Raw genomic sequence first — 15,875 nt, 5'->3', positions numbered from 1 at the left:
TGCATACATGTATATCCGTTGCTATTAATAACCACGATCATAAAGAAATAACAAGTAATATTCTAATCTCTAGCATGCCAATCAAAGTTCATAATGAACAATGTCTTTCGTCCGCTCATTCATAAGTGGTATACATTTCTGGTAGTTTATAAGAATATCTTGTCATCATATGTGTACTAGTTCATCTTCACTTGCTGCATTTCTTGCTTGGACGCCCTTTGATGCTTTGCATCAATGCTTTTCTTGTTTACATTTATAACGAGACCAACATGGCAATACAGCTCTGCATTTCATTTACATTCATAACAAGATTAACATGGGTATACAGTAACATGACGGCACAAAAGAAGAAAGTACTGATTTTAAATTTCTTTTTTATTATTCTTGTTATATATTTGAATCAAATAAATCGAAAATTGTAGCGGATGATGCTTGTTTTTAAAATAACAACACTATATGTATCTCCGTGCTGTCACTACTTTCTGTCTTGTAATTTATTTTGAATGTGTAACTATCTACTACTTCACAAAGTTTCGAGGGGTAAATTACATATTAATCTTCTTTTTTCTTACACTGATCGATGAAATGAAGAATGCCCAATGAATCATTTTCCTATATTGATTTGTAGATAGCATAGTGTAAGAAAAAAATACTATGTGGTTTAGAAAAATAAACAACAAACTCCTTGATGAAGAGGGGTTAAACCCATTGAAACGTTAGAGGTTGATAATCTGTTGACATTAATAGGTATTTATTAATTGTTACCAGAGTGGTTTCTTTATTAAATATAAAATATATATGGCGTCGGTATTGTTTTATTTTGCTAATCCTTCGAGATTATTGATTTAAATGTTAAAAATGTTGAGTACCGATGAAGCCGGTGATAGGGACGTGTGAGGGATGTTGCACGTTTTCATTATCGTTCGTGAACAGACTCAATCAAACCGAGTCTGCAATTTTCATGTAACTTTGCTGATTTTATGCTTCCTTCCGAGGGATAATGTTTTTTTCAGATATTGGCCCGTTTGAAGTGTCTAAGGGCGGCTAATATAAATATCGTTAAATATATACCATCTACCATATACCATATATATCTTTTATTTCGCAGTTTTCATCAGAACAGAAATGAATTGCTAAAAAAAGCAGGTGTAACAAAAATATCTCAAGTACTATTTGAAATACCAACAGTTATTTGTTTTTTTATCACTGACTGAATAAATAGAATGTGTTTGTATAAAGCAAATTTAAATCATTTGTTTGCATTAGATTCTAACATGACCACACGAATTAAACTTTATGTATACGGAAGTAAATTATTCTATAACTGCCTTGATTTTTAATCAGTGCAACCCTGTACAACCCCGCCTAATAGCACTTTAAACTACGTTGGTGAATACTATCGCTTAATTTGTTTGAAAAGTTACAACCTTTCACCCGTACGTAATTACCTGGCTTACTTTTTTCCAATTTGTATTGAAAGTAGTGCAATCAATTTTACTTCAAAGGTGTTCAAATGAAAATACAATAAACACGTTAGAGCATTGTTACGCCATAATACTCATGTAAATGGCTTTATTTTACGCAAATAAATTCTGGGTACCATTCATTAAATATATATGAACATTTCTTACATGTTACCTCTGAAATATCGTCTGATTTGGGTGTTCATTGATACATCGGTAAAGTCGGTCGAATTTTCTGCAACTAGATATAAAATTTCAATATCCTAACAGTCACTGCTTTATAAATATATTCACACATGTGGAGCTAGACCCTCTACCTGTTTCCTTACTATAGACTTGGTTACAGAAGTTACTAAAATAAGTGAATGATGCATACCAAAGACGTATCAAGGAAACTTAATGAGGAATAGAATGAAATAATTTTAAGAACTCAACAAGGAGACGAATGTGATGTTAAACAGCTAAGATATTTTCTTTTTCCTTGTGAAGCGTTTGTTTAATAGTTGTATGAAAGTTTACCTTAAACGGATGTCCAATCGCTTTTCAAAAATGGTATTTCTATGACTAAATGTTATCCTATTTTAGAAATTTATACAAATATGTTTGTTATTTCTAAGGATAGTCAACATGATACTCCCATTAGAAAGTCTTCCCCGTTTATCACATTTTTTATTTTGAAGAAAACATAGAATGCCGGAAACAATATTACCGGCGAAAATTAACATACGATACAAATTAATACAAAATAATCTGAGCTGTATATAAGCATATTTAACAAGTGTGCAATAAGCAATTTGTGGTAAAAATGTTAATAAATTAAGCAAGTGTATTCATTTTTTATGTAACAAAAGAAAATCCACGATTAAGACGAAATGACAGGTTTAAATCAAGTAGTCAGTTAAGAAGAATTAATAAATTGGATAATTGTTAAAGCTCATGCACCAATATACAAAAACGAATAAAAATCACAAGAGCCTACCGTATGATTTCTATATATTGCTATATATATTTGATCTGTTTATAAAAATAAACTGATTTGTCGAAACCCGTCTTGAAATGTTTGCTTACTAAATAATGTTTAAAACAAGTACTTCCTTTTTCAAGTATAAATCAGATAATTTACATCGGCACACTAAAAGTGCATTATTTGCATATTCTTGAGTGGTATATTTACTGAGCAAATGTGTATCTACATGACCTTTATCAAATTCTAGCATGTTTAAATTATTCCATTACGCAACATGCTTATATGTTACTATAAAAATAAATTAAATGATAATACTCTATACGGGCTATAAATAGTAACATTGTAAAGCAAATAGTAAGCGTGCGTTTCTATTGATTAACACTGTTTGACGTAAGGTCTGACAGACTAAATATTTTGACATGTGCAATCTGACGTGTTGCGTGTATTATATTTTTTCATGAACATCCTGAAAAATAAATGTGCTCCATAGATAAGCTATTTAAAGAACTGAACCTTTTACCAAGCCAGATCCTTATTGCAAGTTTTGCACTATTACTAAAATATGATAAATTTTAAAAACAGGAAGATCCCCCTTGCGCAATGAAAACAAAAAGATATTAGAAAATAGGACACGTTGTCTCACTAGAAATAAATGAAAATGAAACTTTTCTAACGTTCAATGGCACCAGTTTAAGCGGTATTCATTTCTGAATAATAATCGCATTTAAAAAAGGACAGTGAAGCAAGTACTAGTATTTAAGATGTACTTTGAGAACATTGAATGATTAAATATATCTTTGAAAGAAACAAAAATGTATAGTTTAAAACGTTTTAATGATAAGGCATCTTGTTTAAATCAGTACTAGTACAATAAAGTTGAGTTCATAGTAATGTTGTAAATTGATTTTATTAAAATGTGTTTAGTTCATTTATTTATTCAAAGTACACATAGCGAAGTTTCATGGAGGAGATATTTTCTTATGTAGACTGACTTGTAAATGTTCCAAACGTCTGTAGTACGTATCTTCCTTTAACTAGCATATACAGAATCATTTGAAATGATAAGATTCTTAACAGTTCCGACATAGAATATGACTATCATTTTTTTTCTTTGTTCTCTTTTTACAATGATTGGTGTTCGATGGCTGATTAGAAATTTTCATTCTCATATGCAGGGATTTGACTTTTATTTTTCAACGATCTTTGCATCTTTGCCGGTGATGTTAAGGGGCCTGAAGACAACTTTTAAAGAAGCCATATTATTGGCCTTCAGAGAGTTATCACTGTATTTGTGACGTCCTCACCTAATTGCGAGAGAGTATCGAAAGTATCGGTTTTACAATCAAGGTAATAGATAAAGATAAGGCACATGCTCTATCAGTTTAATTCCACGATCGATGGCAACCATGGCAATAGAGCAATTGAAGGCATGTGAACAGGGGCACGGTCCTGGGGAAGAAAGAAACCCTTACTTTGTTTTCCGCTACGTTTATTATTTATATCATGACTCCCTTTCATCAGAATATTATCATTATCACAGCCATTTCAGTTGATTTTGCGTTTTAAGTAAGGGTGAACCAAGCAAATAAAATAGAGAGGTGTTTTCATTAATATCAATATTTTCATGTGTGCCTTTATGATAAAAAGATTGATCCATATTTTCTCCATAGCCCCATCTTCTGCAAAAAGGTAAATAGGATCTAAATGTGAATGGTTCAGATATAACACGTGAGAAAATCCATATTGTCTATATCTGATCACCTGTTAAACGTTTTAGTACCAAACAAGCGGGATTTTCATGCTCTATCAGTAATGGTTTCCAATTGCGATCTTCTTACAGCATTTAAAAGCTTGAAAGTCGCTATTTGACCATCACATAATTGGTATGATTTACAACCCAACAAAACTAAGGAAGAAAATTAAAGATGAAGTACACGCTGATATATAAACATGTGTGTAAGCAAACAAGCCGTTTGCTTCCAAATGATCTTTTTTTGCTTTCGGCATATATCTCTTATATATAATCTCACACATTGTGTTTTTCTTGTGATGTTATCTGCTTTATCTACTACCTTTTCAATATTTCTCTGACCTGCTTTCCCATGGGATATGTCTTCCGCCTGATTAACTGTAATATTATTAATGTTATATACCACACGCTAAGAATATTCAAAAATAGTTCAAAGTCATATGAATTGTTGATTATATCTTACCAACTTCCTAGTTAGTTCTGCTTTACTTTCCATTGATTGAAAAGTAGCTCCGCTGACGTGGATTTGAACACTTATGTTTTATTTTGAGTTGTACTTCTCGATTATTTACTTTTAGCAAATCGTCTTTCCCATAACATTAAATTTATCTCTGGCCAGTAAATTAGAAATGAACAACATTTGTTAATACTAATTATAACAAGAGTTGTCGGAAGGATGGCACTTTCGACTATTCATAGTGTTTGACAGTAAAAGATCCTTGATAATGTAAAATTTTCTAATATATGATAAACAACCTCCACATGACCCAGCAACAGGGACCAGTGGCAATGATCCTAGGAGGACCTCAAACAAAAATAGGACAGGGTGCGAGGCAGAGCACGGACATGATAATCGCTTCAATGATACTTAAATTGAAATAAAAGTAACCGACAAGGAAGTTAGAGAAAACGAATAATTGATTGATTAATAATAGGCCCACAAAGTAAAAAGGCACAGGGGAAGGGTACATCGAGATTTCAGGAAGGGAAGGGGGAGAAATAAAACTAGGGGCAAAAGGTACTTGTAGACGAGAAAACAACAAGGGACACAAACAAAAATGTCACCAAAACAGTATAACACAACGAAGACATACTTCTGAGGAACACAGGGGACACCACCTTTGAACGGTTAGCAGCATAAGCATTGCTGTGGAGTTTAAACAGGTTCATGGTGCACCAAACCTCACTCTTAGCCCCATCATGTTCCTTTGAAACGAGACATTGTAAATAAAATGAATTCCCGCCAAGGGAAATTCTAACAGTTGTTATGGTTACAAAAGGTGAAATAAGTAAAACACAGAAATGATCATGTAGAAATATATAAAAGTAAACCGAATGACCATAACAAAGGTATTCATTGGCTTAAAGTAAGAGAGTGCAAGAAAATCATCTTCAAGGGCCCGATGAAGCAACACAAAAGACCAAAATAAAGACAATACAGTCCAAAAGGGCTTTAAGAACTGTCCATCATAGAGTCTCCCACTTGGTCCGTCAGATGTAATAAAAAAGGAAATTCACAAAAGGGCCAATTTTTTTTCCAAATCCCTGTTACAGTTATAGGCCTTGGAGAGAGGCCTATTATGCTCAATTGTTTATAACTTGTTTCAAAGCCAGATGTCAATGGAATGTGAAAATATCTGAGGTGTTACGCAAACTTTAACGTAAATGTCAAGTCAAAAAGGGACATAATTCTGTCAAAATTCTTGATAAAGTTACCTCCTCCTGTCTACAGGTTGGGGTATGATGGTAAAAATGTGTGCAAAGTTTCAAAGCCATATATCAATGGACTTTGAAAATATTTGAAGTGGTACGCAATCATAAGTTGTTACGCCGTCGCTCTGGTGGCTAGGATAGCTCTCCTTAGTCTTAACGGATAGTCTAGCAAAACACTTTAAGGGATAATATCATCTGAGGAATGCAACGTTCGCATACTTTTTAGCTCGACTATTCGATAAGAATAAGTAGAGCTATTGCAGTCACCCGAGCGTCGGCGTCGGCGTCGGCGTAACCACTTATGTTAAAGTTTTTGTAATAGTTCAAATATTTTCAAAGTCCATAGACATATGGCTTTGAAACTTTGCACACTTGTTCACCATCATGACCCCGACTTGTAGACAGGAGGAGGTAACTCTATCAAGCATTTTGACAGAATTATGCCCCTTTTTCGACTTAGAATTTACGTTAAAGTTTTTGTAATAGTTCAAATATTTTCAAAGTCCATTGACATATGGCTTTGAAACTTTGCACACTTGTTCAAAATCATGACCCCAACCTGTAAACAGGAGGAGGTAACTCTATCAAGCATTTTGACAGAATTATGCCCCTTTTTCGACTTAGAATTTACGTTAAAGTTTTTGTAATAGTTCAAATATTTTCAAAGTCCATTGACATATGGCTTTGAAACTTTGCACACTTGTTCACCATCATGACCCCAACCTGTAAACAGGAGGAGGTAACTCTATCAAGCATTTTGACAGAATTATGCCCCTTTTTCGACTTAGAATTTACGTTAAAGTTTTTGTAATAGTTCAAATATTTTCAAAGTCCATTGACATATGGCTTTGAAACTTTGCACACTTGTTCACCATCATGACCCCAACCTGTAAACAGGAGGAGGTAACTCTATCAAGCATTTTTTTTACTATCAAGCACTAAGAATAGTCGAGCGTTGCTGTCCTACCGACAGCTCTTGTTTAAATTGTTAAAATTTCATAATAACTTTCTTGCATTTCTGTACAAACAGTTATAAGTACGGGTTGGGCATTTTTAAAGTCACGAGTTTTTAGGATTTTATTTCAATCAATTGGTTCAACTAGAATCTCTTTTATAGCTTAACCATATAAAGTCTACTTCACTGGCGTGAAGTCTACCTGTACATGTTACCTGGTTTGATAAAGAGATAAATCCTTTTAACTCTAATGTTGTTAAATATGCATTACGTTTGGCTAAGTCTGAAATGTTTTAAATGTTATTAGATATTCATAGAATACGGCGTATCAACAACATATGCACAAGATAAAAGAGTATTCGCTATTGAACAATTTACTTTCTTCCTACTGCGTGCGTATATTTACAAAGCAATGACCTTGTAAACATTAAACTGTAAACTGACATATTTAATGTTTATCGTCGATTTTAAAATTGATTTGATATGGAAATATTCCCTTCTTATCCACTGCGCCAATCATGTACACACACTAAGTCTGAAAAGGAAATCACGTGAACCGATTAAGAGGTACAGAAAAATCTGATGTGTGTATTGATAGGGTTAGTTCAAAATTTCTCTACCCTATTAAATGTGTTATAAGCGAATCTATCCATAAACGTTGATAACGAACTGTTGTGTGCATTGTGATTGGAAGAAATCGAGTACCGGAACAGCGGAACTAAACGGAAGAAGAGTAAGGAGCTTTTTTCGGACATTCACGTGTTCAATATAACAAGAACAAAAAATCCCCTAGCATCTGGGATTTAAACGTACTATCTTGAAGGTATATATATAAATTTATCTTTTAAAGTTGAACTTATTGCTCAAGTACTCATAACAAGTAAAACACTATAAAAGAACTTAAACAATATTTTGTAAAGTAATGAAAAAGATGAATAGATTATCATTACACCAAGTAGGTGCATTTATTAATAGCATCATATAATATTAAATATATCTATTCTAGTAACTAGTATAATCGTTTATCTTTAGTGAATGTATTGTTGTTTTTTTATTATTTACAAATGTCTTCTTCTTATCATGAACCATGTGACGTAATAACTCTATTTTATTACATTTCAACTACAGTACCCCAATATTGTTCTTTACTTATCTTTTTCTCTTTTTTGCAGGTTTTGACAGTGCTCCTCGTTAACATATATTTTAGTTATTCCATTAACGCACACTGTGTTCATTCTGTGGAAAATAGGACAGCTCTTCGTAGACAAATATTCCATGACTTTTATTTAGGTCGATGGACCTACAATGTTATTAAAGAGTATCGTGAAAACACAAAAGGATACCAACATAGAGATTATTTTATGGTGGACAAATATACCAAATTTCAAAGTCGATTATATGGACAAGCTAAATGTAGAAGGCACAGACGTGTTACACAAAAGAATTTAGGGTCAGCATCAACTTGTCCGTGGTACGTTGTTATGGATGTTGATTTAAACAGGGAACCTAGAACAATGGCAAAAGCAAAGTGTTCTTGTAATAGATGTCATTCTGTTGGAGGTAGTGCACGTGGTAAAGGACGGTGTGCCACTGTTAACACATATGTACCAGTCATAAAATGGGAATGTCCAAGCAATGCTAAATACTACAGATATTTCAAAGGCATTGAAGAAGTGCCAGTTGGATGTACTTGCAAAAGAGCTTTGGAAGTTTAGGGTGAAAATTCATATGAAGGATAGATATAGTAACAATGCAATGTACTTGAACAAAAAATAACTAAGCATTTAAGTGATGACTAGTCAATCATATAAAGTCAATGTCTCTGTTATGACTGAGGACCTCTGTTAGATGTCTAGGCAAATGGTAGCACAATTACATTAATCATATCATTTTTATTTATTTATTTATTTATTTGTTCATTTATTTATTTACATTTACATGAACATCTGGTTCTATGCTGTGTATGACGTTGTTGATGTGTTGTGATATTCATTTCCTATATTTTGTTTTTGTTTGTCGTGTTTGTTTGTGTACTTGATTGCATGTGTGTTAAACATAAGATACTTGATGTATATTTTGCTATTTTTATTGCTAATCAGCATTGAAAGTTTGTTACATCTATTTTATACGATGAATTATTGTCATCGTTTGTAATTGCACTGCCAAATGATACGGTTTTACAGAGGTAAACAAGGTCATAATTCATCATCATTTTCTCCAAAATTAACTTTTTAATTACATAAGAATTATACTAATTATGAAGCATTTGTTTGTATTATCAATATTGACTAAAACATTTACAATGATAAATATACGAATTATGTTTGAATTACATCTATTTCGAGAGAACAGGTTTTGCTCTTTATCGTATATCGTTCAATTTCAACTTCCGCATTTTTAAAAGGTCATGACCTATAGATTGATTACGTAGATTATAGATTAGTGTTAATATATCAAAGTTTATATCACAAGTTACCGCCCACATTTTATTTCGCACAGGTGTTTACATTAAGTTCTTATTAAATTGAGGAAGTGGATGCGTTTACGATTGAGCTCTATATTTCTAAAATGGATTTGTCGAGCGTTAAAGTTGAAAAGTTACTATAGATTTAAAGGGATTTCAATATCAAAATACAAAAAGAATGAGCTGTCAACAGTATAGAGCCTGGCCTAGCTTTGTACTGGTGGCAAAGGCTCAACACTTTTGGTTCCATTAGGTTAAGGCTTAAAAGTTTGCGCAGCCGAAGAAAAAGTCATGTTATAACATATTGAAAACATTTAAATCGTTTTTTGCTGTGATACTACTTTACGTCTGTGAACAAAATGCCCTTGTTTACCATATACTTGAAGATGAAGGTTTTATTGAAATAAATTGTCATTTCAATTACTGTACGTATATTTTGTGATGACACAGTTCATACAGTGTTCACTTCCATTCAAGCATTTAGTGTTAACTTTCAGCTCAATGACTAGTATTTGATATTTATTTAATTGTTAATTTATATGACTATGTACAATGGGTTCATTATGTAATATGTATACATTTATCTTAAGATACCATATGTCTTTCATTATATACATATTAATTTATAGATAAGATTATTATTTACATGTTTTGTTTTTGTAATTTTTTATTTAATAAACATGGCAGCTGAAATAAACGTTCTCAAAGCAAGTTGGCTGTTGTTTTATTCATTCATGCTAATATATAATGATAATGGTAAGTGACAACAAAACTGGATGATCATCAAACCTGGACGGCCCCGTAATATAAACGATTGATTTTGTTGTTCCTCATTAATTAATTAATCAAGTTAATTTTAAACTTTCCTAAAGGTTATGAAATATGAGGCAATAGCTTTTCTTTCATGATGAAACAGTTCATTCCAACGCTAAATCCGCTACATGGGAAACTCCACCACAATAACCGTTCTTACAAAAACCATTCACTTCACGTTTTGTAAAAATACATAGTATAGAATTACTCCCTTTGTATATACGATGCAGAATTTACAAAAATGTATAATAAGCATTGTACATTTGTTGACACTAAATTTGGCAGAGCAATTTACCAGAGTTAGCTCCGTGTTTACCATACGTGATGATATTGTACTGAGGACAATTTAGGAAAGTTTGGTAACCCCTTTCACACAAGTGTCGACATAATCGGAAATAAACCATATTTCTAGTTTTGGAGAAGACCTTAGCTATCCGGTGTCAAATGTTCATGTGCCTAGCTTTTAAATTGTGAAATCTGTTTTTGACAAAATTTTCAAAAAGTGGTAGGGTTACATATATGCATAATTATAGCAGAATGAAAACAACATCATAGAATTTGTTTAAACTTTGCATGACCTTAGAAAATGATAACAGAAACATTATAAGCAAACTGGGTTTCCCTTAAAATGTTCAAAGTGAAATGGAAGGTCTGTAATGCAATGAATAAGTAAGTATTTAGTATCTGACATAACAATTATAACACACCACGACAGAATTATTCATGGCAAGTGTGAGATACCTGATCTAATATTATATATAATTATAGGGCAGAAATAAAAGTGTAATAGAACAAAATTTTATAATTCTCCAGTTACATTTTCATTCTAAATCACTTACAACTTATCAATTTTTTTTCAAACAACAATTTATAAGAATATCCAAATTATTCATTTCTATTGTTTTTATCAATAATTGAAATATTAATGGAAAATATCGCATTGTAAACCTTTCTACTAAAAATGCTTTTTTTAACGCAGTGCCGTATTATGCCTGTGCATTTTCAATATAATGTTAAAAAGGCTAAATAGAGTTTAGTCAATTATTTTTTTTTATTTAATGAGGCATATTTTATACCTTATACATGTATATCCAAACGTCTATGTAATAGATTAGTTTCATTCAACAAGATTGTTTATACAAGTTCAGAAGAACATTTAAGTATGTAAAATATTATTCCAAATATGGCAGAACGATTTAAAAATACAGGGAAATAAAAGAAATCAAAAGTAATAAACCACATGTTCTGTAAGTCTGAAAGTGAAGAATGTTCCCGGTTACATCGCTAATGATGTTTATTTTATATAATAAATTGTACGTTAGAGAATTTTTGTACTTTCAAGTAATCCTACCTACCTACATTTAACTATATTCTTTCAGTATCATAAGGAGTTAGCTAAATCGAATTGTGCCCTTTATCTACATTATTGTATAAAGGGAAACAATCGCAGTGTGAAAGTAAATAACGCTTGGCGGGTACAATGCCTTTATACGAGAACGCAGACACAACAAAACAAACTGACAATTTATATGATAAGAGCGTCGGAAGAATGTGATATATATATATATATATATATATATATATATATATATATATATATATATATATATATATATATATATATATATATATATATATATATATATATATATATATACAATAATAATTGTAATACCGAAACGTTTTATTCATCGAATGTCAGAGATGCAGTAATATATACACTAAGATTCTCGATTGATCTAGGTTCTCGATTATTCCTCAAACTACGGAATATTATTCCATAAACGACAGCCTACTGTTATCTGGCAATGTCAACTGCAAAATGCTTACTGGCAACTGCTTAATGCCAAAAACCCGATTGTATGCCTAAAAGTAAACATCAGGGTTTTACATCCTCCTTTAAAATGTTTTATACATGTATGTTGCAATGGGGCGTTTTTGAAACCAGTCAAAGAATTACTCTGCATCAGATATGAAGGTTTTGATCGATGAAAAAATTGAAGACGTTACATTTATACATATATAATTCTCGTTTCACGCAGCAGAAAGATGGCGATAAATTGTCCACTTATCGAACTGGTACATTTTTGCTTTCATGTAGCATGTATATATGAAGCAAAATGTTTCTCACATTGATGTAGAGGACACCCACTATATGTCACTTAAATGGCAATATGTATAAAGTATTGAACCAGCTTAGCTTCCTGGTCGACAGAAAGATACCCACAGTAGTGTTAGACCTTTAAAATGGGAGACATAATTTTACGGATTTGGTTATGTTTGAAAACCGGAAAAATCGGACCAAAAAGATGCGATTGATGTTTGAATTGCAAACGAAGCTGATAATCAAGCAGTACTCTTACAGACTAAATGTTTTGTATACTGGAATGATCTTGAAATCATCGAAACCCATTCAAATTATTAACCTGTAAACTTTATAAAAATGCTATCAACCAAAATATTTGCAGATATTTTATCATGAAACCTTGTTGTCTAATTTCAAGCTACCAATCAAGAATAATATCTGAATTAAATTTATAAACAAACTTGTAGGAGACAGTTATGTAAATACGTTTACTATAACACCTGTTTATTTTAATATTTATTATTTAAATGATAATTTCTGTACTCTATAACTACAGACTTTAATGTCATTTTGAATGTATGTTTTGGCTAGAGGTTTGATGGTCTTACTGGAATATTAGTGGTGTTCTGATTGTCGTACCGGGAGATAAGAAGAGTGTACACTTTTCCAGATCCAAATCTTATATTGTACCGTGTTTCAGTTCAGTCAACCTTGTTTTGTTGATGAACAATGATATTATTGTTTAGTGCAAATAGCACCTCTAAAGGGTTCGATTAATTCTATATTGCTTTAGATTCGTCACAGGACAATGCTACTATGGCAGATATTCACATATTTCTTTGACAGGAGCATGATTACTAACATGTCAATAATTGGTTTCTAATTTGTAAGTCGATGCATAATAAAATTATGAAAGAGTTTTGAGTTACTTAGGCATGACTTATACAAATTATTGTTAGTATCTGTTTAAAAATATGACGGAATGTGGTATCCTTGTATCCATGAATGCCTTGTAATGCCTTCCACACAGAATATCTAAGATTCTGCTATAATGCATGTATTACAGTCTGATTTATAACTGATGATGGAGACATTCAATGACAACGAGATGAGAAAATATTCTAACTAATCAGTGATCACTGGTTGTTTTATATCATTGTCTTGAGAAGTACGGTTCCCAAGAAAAGTGTTTAGGTTTAGCTTAAGTTGTTTTGAAGAAATATATTCTGTGAAATTGTTAGAAATTGGAGCTTTAGGTGTATTTTCAGAAATTTCTTTGTAACTGATGATTTTGCATAATCTTCGTCTCCCTAATATTTACTATTTGCGATCCCATGGATTTATAAATTGATGATAAAATAATATAAACACCTTTTCAATGTGGACAAGGTTGAATATCTTACCAATATGGTCATGTTACAACATTCAATTTCCACCTATAAATAATCACAATTTGTTTACATTAATGTAAACTTATTATTTTGTTTCCTTCTAAGATTTGTATATAGCCCTCCAATATCATTTCACAAAAATATGTGTTCAGGCGAGCTAAACATAAACAAAATTACAAGAAAATTATTTAAGTTTTATAAATATTTTTATTCACAATAAGAAACAAGGTACACTTGTTTTCAACACCGCATAGAAATATATTAAAGTGTTAAATTATTTACTTCTCAATAGAGCCTTTTTTGTCGTTCTTCTTCAAGCCCTTCTTCATTCTTTAAAGTGGGAGTGGTGATTGGGGTTTGGGTCTATTTTATTGTCGGATCAAACCTTTAGAACATAAATATCTATCGATGTATTTTTATTCAAATAACAAATATATCTCATAGAAAATGTAAGTAACGCTTTGATTTTGTGGTCCATCTAAAGGGATTATTGACATGTTCGTAAATTTTACGGAGATTGACGAGTTATAAATTATGAGTCAAAGAGATATAACACAAATGCATGTTTGTCTCGCCCTTGTGTCCACTCCGGGTGCTTGTTTGGTGCCTTCTGGGTGTCCTGCTTGGTAGTGTCCGGGGGCGGCGTCCTGTGAACGTTGCCTATACCTTGCTGATCTTTGTTCTTGTTATTGTATTGATTTAAGGACGTCGTGTCAATAGTTGGTGTAATCAAAGGTCTACAAGCTCTGTGATATTTTCTGATCTTTGAAATCTTAATCGTACTGTATATATGTATGCATTTTCCTGTATACGTTAATTCTATATACTATAATTCATCTTACAGGGCACCTCGACGCAGCGACTGCGTTTAGATTTTTTACTATAACAGTTTGAGTTTGATACATGTATACGAAATTATGCATGACAAGAGTTGCATCAAAAATCATTTATGTTCATTATTTATGACAGCAACACTTTATCCTTGCATATCGTGGCTACTTCCTTACAAAAGATGCTTGAAAAAAAGTTGCATCCACTGGGTTTTGAACCCCAGACCTCTCACAACCTATACGAGCGCGTAACCCCTGCACCACGGGGAAATTGTTCGAAGAAAGCCTGAATAGAATCTAATAATTCTAAATTTGGAATTTCAATTTCAGGTTTGTAATCCGTATTAATTTCGAGGTATTTTGTTCACGATAAACATGTCTTTTAATGCTGATTAAAATAATTTAGCGAAAATCTTCTCGCCAAAACAGTCCAACATGTATATATGCAACTACCCAATAGTCAGATTTATTTTTGTACTACGCTCTGAAGTATTCGGTAATCGACATTGCTAGAAATAGCATTTTCATTGATTAAACTGATATTCATCCGCGTATTTCAAACTTTAAATGCATTGTAATTTGTTGGAAACTTAAAACAAAATAAAAATATTTTTTACTTACTTTAAGTAATGCTTTTTGGCTATGCTACGTCTACAATTCTAAAAATATGATCAAGTTTGATATAAAATTTTTAGCAATTACTAGTTAATGCAGTAGTCTCGCCCATTCTATCTGTTATCACACTAGTCTCATGACTTTATGAGTTTGTTGCTTATGCAATAGCATATCATTCTAGATATACATACTTTTTTTTCGCTAAAGTTTGTTTCTTGTGTCACTATTAGACTTGTAAAATGAAATCATAAGATTTTCTCACATTTTCGTATAATTCTTGTGTTACAGTAATAGACCCGTTTCTTATTTATTTGCATTTTCAAGATGAAAGGCAGAAAAACATTGCATCATGTAGCTCTGTTTTATTCTTAAACATCTCTTGACACATATTTTGTCTTGACCATAAAGTGAAAAGATTGAATTGTTGATTCATTTTTATTGAGTACAAACAAAGAATACAAGTCATGCAATCTATAACTTAAATAAATAAATAAATAAATAAACTTAAATAAATAATCTTCTTCATCAATTAATAAATCAACTGACATAATCTAGAGAGTCTAACTCCGACAACAGTTTTCTGTCAAGTAGGTCATTCAGCAATCAGTTATTTTAAATCACCAGTTTTATAATAACTTAAGTTTCATCATATTAAAGATAAAATTATTTTTTCACGATAATGCATATATTTGTCTTTTAACTTTAGTTAAATAATATTTTATTGCATATATAAATATACATCAATTCATTTACATTAACAAAATTACACAATATACAAAAGGGTTGGGCCAAAAGTTTTTACAACATTATCGTGGGCCCTTCCCTGTC

The 15,875-nt window shown here is 31.7% G+C and overlaps 1 protein-coding gene across 2 annotated transcripts; it reads left to right on the top strand.

Annotated features, from left to right (window-relative positions):
• The first annotated feature begins 7,349 nt into the window (after positions 1-7,349).
• LOC132715486 (uncharacterized) lies at positions 7,350-9,664 on the top strand. 2 transcript variants are annotated; one of them, XR_009623690.1, is made up of 2 exons: positions 7,350-7,671; positions 8,021-8,157. XR_009623690.1 is itself a non-coding variant. In XM_060698493.1 (2 exons), exons 1-2 carry the CDS (start codon positions 7,771-7,773, stop codon positions 8,561-8,563), a joined length of 576 nt encoding a protein of 191 aa, XP_060554476.1. In that variant the 5' UTR covers positions 7,703-7,770; the 3' UTR covers positions 8,564-9,664. The 2 variants fall into 2 exon arrangements, 1 of the variants encoding a protein (XP_060554476.1); XM_060698493.1 differs by lacking the exon at positions 7,350-7,671 and adding an exon at positions 7,703-7,803 and having other exon boundaries at positions 8,021-9,664.
• The last annotated feature ends 6,211 nt before the right edge of the window (positions 9,665-15,875 follow it).

Source organism: Ruditapes philippinarum, unplaced genomic scaffold (assembly GCF_026571515.1).
Source record: "Ruditapes philippinarum isolate M1 unplaced genomic scaffold, ASM2657151v2 ctg791_1_1_1_1, whole genome shotgun sequence".
NCBI classification, from domain to species: Eukaryota; Metazoa; Mollusca; class Bivalvia; order Venerida; family Veneridae; genus Ruditapes; species Ruditapes philippinarum.
Note: the sequence above shows the minus strand (reverse complement) of the source record. Positions and strands in the feature narration are given on the sequence as shown.